This window comes from Neurospora tetrasperma (assembly GCF_000213175.1).
Source record: "Neurospora tetrasperma FGSC 2508 unplaced genomic scaffold NEUTE1scaffold_4, whole genome shotgun sequence".
NCBI classification, from domain to species: Eukaryota; Fungi; Ascomycota; class Sordariomycetes; order Sordariales; family Sordariaceae; genus Neurospora; species Neurospora tetrasperma.
This window is the reverse complement of record NW_009799102.1, coordinates 3,039,743-3,048,156: the sequence shown is the minus strand read 5'-3', so window position 1 is coordinate 3,048,156 and position 8,414 is coordinate 3,039,743. Positions and strand designations below refer to the sequence as shown.

The following is an 8,414-nucleotide window of genomic DNA, read 5'->3' as shown; positions in this document are numbered from 1 at the left end:
CCTTCCTTCGCTATTTCTCTATTTTGATTTTTACTACCCCTTCCTCCGTTTTCCCCCCGCTTCTCCGTTCTATTTTCCTATTTACGTCCCTACCCTTCCGCTTCGTTACTCTTATTTATATTTATTTTTACCCTATCCCTTTACTTCCTAACCCTCGGCTCTACCCCTATTTACAATAGTGCAAGGGCCTTCCCCTCTATATATATAATTTTTCTTATTATATTCCTTCTTAATTCCCTCCTACCTTTTTTCCTCCCTATAATAATTTCGTCCAAAATAATTTCCTCCGGTTATAACCGTCCTAACCCGATTAACTTTATTCCTAACCCTAAGGTCTCCTCTTCTAAAGTATTTTTAAATTCTACGGCTTTTCCTAACTTTACGGCCCTAATTTACTTAGAGTCCGTAATATTTTCCTATATTCTTTATAGTAATTTAGATTTTATAGCCCTTTTAAACCGGTATAACCGTCCTTCTTATTATCCTTAGTCTTTATATTAACCCGTCTAATATCCTTCGTAAAGTCCTTTACCTTTACTATACTTTAAATTTTACTAGAATTTTAAAAACTAATTAAAAGCTTACCGCTCCCAACGAATTTATTAAGATTATCGCCAATAAAATTTACTTTATTTTATCTTCTAGTAAGTTTAATATTTTCCTTTTTTCCTTATCCTTCTTCCCTAATTAACTTCTATTCCTAACTATCGATTTCCAAAATACGATTTATATTTTTACTATTAATAAATATATATTAAACGTCCCTACTAACCTTTATAACGCTTATAATACTATTTAATTAGTAGTTATTATTATAATATTAAGTAGCCCGGCTGGATATTATTAGAAATTAGACGCCTTCGTCCGCACTATTAATTATTTTACCGAATATATATACGAATATCTAATATATAATAATCTCCTTAATAACCTCGGTATTTCTTTCTATACCCTATATTATAACGCTATTACTTTCCAATAGACGGGCTACTGTAAATTGTTTGTAAGGGACGCTCTCTATAGTCGTACTCCTTCTAGTCCTAGTAATAATATAATAAACCCGGTCCGTATTGTTTTTAGTTTTAGCGGTAGTACGATTACTCCTACGCGCGTTATATCCGGTAGTAGTAGTACTATTATTTCTGCCCGTACGGTCTCCGGTTTTGGTAGTAGCGGTATTGCCCCTAGCAATCCTATGGCTTTTAGCACCCCTAGCCGCCCCGTTATAAACAAAGATTAGGTTTAGTAGCGCCGTGAGGTCACCGCGAACTAGGCTCGTATAATGGCGCTACTCGAGGAGCTTCTCAAACGCAACTAGGCTATTACTATAATAGTAAAATTCTTTCGTCTTAAATACTATTACCTCATTAAAGTCGAACTTCTTAACAAAGGCTTGCGTATTAGTATAGTTATTTCGGTCCGCTCGTTGAAGGTATTAGTATTAGTTATCCAGGTTTTTAAAGGTAAGATGGAGGTTGGGATAGCGTTTTTTAACAGTAGTGTGGATAGATCGAACGGTTAAATTATTTTACCTAAGAAGGCTTTTAATGTATATTATTTAATTTATATTAAGAACCCTTAAACGAAATTTAAAGTAGCTATATAACTGCTCCGATAGCTTATAGGCTCGATATATAAGATTTACTAGCCGTATAATCTATTTATAATCGTTTTTCTTAAGCGACTGTATAATGATACAAAAAAGGCAATTTAGTACGATCTTCGTATTATAATATTTTGTGTCTTGTATAGGTTCAATTCTAAGTATCGTATGTGCTAAGCGAAATTATATTGAAAGAAGTACTTCTAGTATTTACCCTTATTAACTCCCTTATTAAATATATATAACCGCTGAATTACAATACTGAATCGGTAGCGGCGGCACAATTCGATAGATTACCTCAAGATCTCGAAGAAGTTGGGGTTTAATGTTATGTTGAAGAATTTATTATTAGTTAGTACAGCCTACTCTTATTACAATGAGGACGACGACGGCGACGGCGATGGGGATGGGGATAGGGAGGAGGAAGAAGCGCGACGGCGGTAGCGCTATCCCTGGGTGTGTTGAGGCATTTGTACGATTATCAGCGTTTGAAGGTAGTTGAAATCAATTAATTTGAATAAGATTACGTACATTGAAGGTAAATTTAATACTGTTGGAGGTACGTATAAAGTGCTATTGTAGATGCGTGTAAAGTGTGGGTATAATTGCGTGCAATTGGCCGTGTGAAAGAGGGTGAAAGAATTGACCAAGTTAGAGAAGATAATGCATGCATTTGAAAAACGAAAGTTTACGGGTAAAAACGGGAATTTCAATATCAAGTGTCATCAGCTAGACCGCCCCATTTTTCTCGGTGGGGGACGGTCCCAATAGGGAAGGATAGGGCGCGGGGAGGGCTACTCTTTCCTGATAATAGAATTTCGCCGCATATCCAATTCCCTAATATTTAAAATACTATTGGACGTTATTCGAAATTTGAACGGTTTGTAAAGGTATATACTACTGTCCTAAAGAAAGAAATTATCCTAGAAGATGTTCGCCGCCTTCGAAGTAACGATTTCTATTAGGAGTAAGTTTCTATTCTCTCCGTCCCTTCTCTTCTAAAGCTAAACTCTTATAATAGCCGCCTCTTTATTTTTATCCCTCGCTATATTTATTAATACTTCCAACGTAGTACAATCATTAATATTATCCTAAAGTACTCTCTGAATTAGCATACTTATAGTATTTATAGTAATAATAGCCTCTTTACCAAAGACCTTCGTAGCCTATCCTTAATTTTATTAGTACTAATTGTATATAAATTTATGAATAATAATTATATAACTTCTAGATATTACCATTCTAATAACTACTTTAATTATTAAAGTTAGTTTCTTCCGGCCTAAAATCGTTACTACAACCGTCTTTGTATTTTCACTCAAACGGTTTATAAATGCGGTAATAATAATTACTCCCTTAATAATAAACTACTACTCGAAATTAAAGGGGATAAATTTCTTAATAATAATAGTAGGTAATTATTAAAAGGTAGTACTAATTTTATCCGGAATACCTTTCGCTATAATATCGGCCTATTATTTTAATACTTCCTAAATACCTTTCTTAATCTCTATTAAAATATCCTTTCTTAAATTATCAAAATCTTTTTTAGTAATAAATTAATTGATTCTAACCTTATTAACCTTAAATTATATAGACCTACTTTTTCTAACGCGAACTTACGCAAATTTAAAAAGTAATCCTCAAACCCAACGTTAATCCTTAATTAAAATAATATTATAGTTTATAAATTTTTTTATTCTAATAATAAATTTCTTTAGTATTTTATTATCTTCCTCTATTTTATCCGAAGTCTTCGCAATAAATACAATTTCGGGGTTGTTATATACGGAAATTTCTACGAGCGGGTTGTAAATACTATTTTTAAACCTACAAACACCGCTATCTATAGCCATCGGCAACGATAATACAACGCCGTCGCTGCGTTCGTTGTAGGATATTGTGAGGGACGTAAACGACCTTCTTGAGTCGATTGCTGTTGTTAGTTTTCGTTTTGGAGCACTCCTCGACTAGAAATCGGCGGTTCCGGTTTTGGCGTCGTTTCTAGCGCAAATAGTAGATCTTTATATTATTATTAAAATTTTAGCGATCGATTAAGTAGGTAAAGTTGTCTTCGAACTCCTACCACTTTATACCCTTAGTTATTTTCAGCTCTTCGAATTCGCAGTAAGAATAGATAATAATGTTTATATTATTGTACTTCGTAGTAAGTTTTACTAGGAGGGCCTCCGCTGTAAACTATTTAGTAGGGAATTGTTGGACGGCCGTGCCTCTTAGCGCCTATTCACTGTGCTTCTATTCACTGGCCCTCCCGTCCTGGGTATTTAGGCTGCCCTGCTGTTTCCCTTCTTCCTTGTTCCCACTACCAAAAACAGTACCTTTTCGTCCTTCCAGTCCAACAGGAATTCAGCTAGGATTTTAATAAATTTAAACTTGATAGCTTTAAAAGGGGCACCTTCAATAGAGCAGGTGATGAGCGAGAATTTCTTATGCTTAGTGTTGAAGAGTTGGGGATTGTCCAATTAGGCGAATTAGATGTGGAGATGCTAAATATAAAATTTAGTAGATTGTTCAATAGCGGTACTTTTGTTATCAAACGGTAGCGTTATGGTAATATACAATACTGATTTATGTTTATTATTATTATCCGTGAAAATCATAGTATTAGGTTTGGGTTCTTCGTTATTGGAATGTCTTTTAGGAGTATAATATTAAAAGTTTGGGTAGCCACTAGACGTTGGTATAGATTATTGATTGTTTTTTAATACTTCTCCTTTTACTTTTAATAGGTAATTCTAAAGTTAGTTTTTTAGAGTAGAAAGCTCCATCTTTAGGGTAATAATGATTGTACAGAGGGAGCCTACTTCGGCAGTATAAGCGTCATAAATAGTTTTAATGATAATTTTGTAGTTTTTGGCGGCCTGTTGTATTTAGAAGAAGGCTTTAGTTTAGATTGTAGTAACATAGCTATTGAATTGCTTAATTTCTTTTTAAGCGGATACTACTTAGGATTCAGCAAATTTGAATAGGTCTTTTACTTTGCGTGCCTTTCTTTTAGCGTTAATAATGTCCTTGTAAATTAGCTGACTGAAGGTTGTGAAAATAGTGCGGAATATAGGGAGGCTAGTGAAGTTGAAGACGTTGTTAATTAGGATATTATCAATAATAACCGTTTAGTTATTAAGGGTTTCGAGCGTTTGTAAAATACTTAAATAATAATCGAAGTTAATTGAATCGGTTATTGTAAGAACGTTAATTATTATAATCGCTAAAATATCATTGGTTATAAGGGGGTTGGATATTAATCGTTCAATGAATATACTAGTAAGTATAAAGGAGAGGAAGAGAGGGTAAACTATATAATTATAATATTTAGTTTAGTAGTTACTTAGCTCGAAGATTAGAATTGTAATAGAGGTGTCAATTGTGTGGATACGAATTTTAATTAATTAGTTAATATAATTACAATCAATCTTCCTCTTTATTAAATAATAAGCGTACGTAGTATAATAGTTTAGTATAATAAATTATTACGGCGCGGGAGGGTATTGTTAGGCGTAAGGTAGAATGATGTTATTATACGAGGGAGGAGAAGGGAAGTGTGTGTGGAGGATTGGCTATACAGACGAGAGCCTAGTCTAGGCCAGTCCGTGCGCGTGCACACACGTAGAACTACACGTAACTAGAGCCGTTAATAGCTCTGAACTAGAGGCGTACAGTATAATCACATTATAGACTAACCTTATAATATTTACATTCTAATAACTTTTATAATTTTCTTATATTTATAGTAGATTCAATTAAGGTTATTCTCATTCTCCTAGTTTATAGCCTCTCAGTATAATTATTATACTACTATTTAGCTACTAGTAGAATTAGTTGAAGAATTGTTAGTGTTATAGGGCTAGCGCCCAGGATCAAAGACTCGGCTTTACCAAGTCTACCAAGGCGGGTCGGTCGTATCGATAAGGATGCGAGCCTCCTAATTGGTCGGATCCACATGTTTGCCTGGCCCGTACGCCCGACTATAAAACCGTTTTTCAACTACACCCTTCTGGTACAGTCTTGCCTTTTACTCTCTTCGTTAAATATAATATTTCAAGCTTATACGACTACTCGCTGTACAATACTCTAGCAGACCCGTTACAATCAGAACCTTTATTACTACTCTTCTCCCCCTCGAACTACTCCTTAATATTATTATTATTTTATATTATACGCTCCTAATTATTCTTAAAGTATTTAATATGATTATAATCAATATACTATATCTAATATCAATATTAAGTAGTTAGGAATATTCGATTAATAGTTTTAATTAGTTGAGTATTACAGTTAGTAATAATTATAATTATTATTAGGACATTAAATTCGTCGGTAGCCTTTTTGATATACTTAATTCATTAATTAAACCCTTCGTTCCTCTTATTATTAATAATTATTTAAGAAATTAGTATTAATAATTTATTGAAAGCAAATACAACCCCTTATACAGTCAGTGTATAATACTAATTAACTTTGTACATTGTATTAAGTAATAAATAGTATAAGTATCGCTCCTATAGTTTCTATTACTTTCCTATTGTAAGGGATCTACGAGGTATACACTCAGGTAGGCCTTGAAAAGAGCTTCAAATAATCGACAAAGAGGAGGAGGTTCTGTGCCAGTATGGCTGGCACAGAGCCGACAGCTAAATATACGAAAAGCGTAGGTATCGAAGGTGCTAGAAATGCTAAGGCTAGAAATGTAGCCCGTGCGGCGCCCCGAAGGATATACCTAATAGCACGCAATATATTTAGTGCTAAGACGGTTACCGATAACCGACTAACCTGTACACCCAACTAGAAGGCATATTTAGTTTACATAGGTACAAGCTAGGTAAATACCCTTGGGCGCTAGCCCTATAATATTACTTCCTACCTCTCCCTTTGAAAAATAGCTAGAAATATAATATTTAAAAAAGAATCTAAGTATTCTAATAACCTCTCATACTCCCGAATACTCCTAAAGCTTTACTACCCGGGTTTTTATAATAAAAACCGATTAAATAAATAATTAACGGCTGAGTTATTCGAATACATTTCCCTAGGAAAGTCCTATTAATTACTTTAATACCTATTATTTATATATACGCTAGTGCCGGCTCTATTCACCCCAGGCTATATAGTGGCTACTATACCGGGCATCCTCCAAATACCCTATAACGCTCAATTCTATTTATCTGTAAAGGCTATCGCCCTACTTTTCCTATATATTGTAACTATTATTACCCTACAATAATATTTGGTATATATACTTTTAATAAGACTCGCTACTACCTAATCGTACAAGTAGAGTACATACGGCCTTCCCGGGCCGGGAATTTCCAAAATCCAATAGTAATTCTTATTAGGAGCCCTAGCGCCCTTCGGATTTTACTAAACTAACATCCGTATTTTAATACTTATTATTATTATTAACTTTATTATTTGTCTCCGGGCCCCCTTCCGACTTAGGTATTTAGATATACCGAATCTAGACCTTCTTATTCGGGTAATTATTAGCCCAGTAGGAAGGTAAATTATAAGCTACATAAATACCCTTCTTCTCTTACTTCTTTCATTATATTTCTATTAGGCTATTACTATTATAATTATTAGAACTCCCTACTAGTGTAGGTCGAACCCGGGTAGTAGTAATATCTATCGGTTCCCCTCTATTAATATAAACGGTAGTACTAAAGTACCCTGTACTTTCCCTAAGAAAATTATGACTATTAAAACGCCGGAAGTAGCTATAAAACTCTAAGTAACTATTGAGAGCTTCTAACCATTCATAGAAGCGTCCGAATTATTTACTATTAAGGGAGGATATTGATGAATTAATTATAATTTAACTTAACTATATATTAACTTTAGCTCTATAAAGGACCTCCTTGAAATAAATAAGAAAATAGGAGACGGATTCCCAGGGTTTTTACTATAAAGTAAAAAGTTCGAACCCGGCTTTCTTATCCTAATTAACTTCACTGTAATTAAAATAGAGCTTCTCGAATAACTTTTCTAATATCCGATTAATTGGAGAAAATTAGATAAAGGCGAATAAAGTCCGGCGGACAATAAGCGAAAGGTTAGAATATAAGTAGTAAAACTAGGCCTCTAAGTTGCTAATAGTATAACTATTAATATGAAGCTTTACTTCGGCCATATAAACCTACGTATCGAATTCCTTCGTATCCCCTATAAATTTATCGAAGTATGAGAGTACTAGTTTCGGGGCGCTAGAGGGCTCAATTTTGGAAGGGTTCAAAATAGCTAGCTTATTAACTAGAATTTAAATAGCCGTAGCGAACTACTATTAGCGTTCGAAAGCGTTCTGAACCTACGGAATCGAAATTATAGTATAATATAATAAAGTAAAAGGAAAAAAAAGGTTACTTTATAGTTGGAATACTCTTCGGGCAATTAAAAAGACCGATACGGCGAATATACTGGAGACTACTGAAGGAATTGGAGGGTAATTAAAAAGAGGGTCCATTATAATATAAGGGATTTATAAAGTATATATTTAAATAGGCTTTAAAAAGATTTTAAAATAATTAATAAAGAGGAGAAGGTTCTATACTAATATAACTAGCACAGAGCCGACAGTTAAATATATAAAAAGTATAGGTATTGAAAGTGCTAAAAATACTAAGGCTAGAAATGTAGCCTGTACGGCGGCCCGAGGGATGCACCCAATAGTACGCGGTACATTTAGCGCCAAGACGGCTGCCGACAGCCGACTGGCCCGTGTACCCAACTAGAAGGCATACCTGGCTTACACGGGTACCAGCTAGGCAAACACCCCTAGGCGCCAGCCCCGTGACAC

At 34.4% G+C, this 8,414-nt stretch overlaps 1 protein-coding gene across 1 annotated transcript; it reads left to right on the top strand.

The window, feature by feature from the left end:
* Positions 1-1,054: 1,054 nt before the first annotated feature.
* NEUTE1DRAFT_43920 (uncharacterized protein) lies at positions 1,055-1,240 on the top strand (the record flags this gene model as incomplete). The annotated part of the gene is made up of 1 exon (XM_009853265.1): positions 1,055-1,240. A coding segment is annotated over one exon (186 nt), but the record flags the coding sequence as incomplete, so codon positions are not given.
* Positions 1,241-8,414: the final 7,174 nt, after the last annotated feature.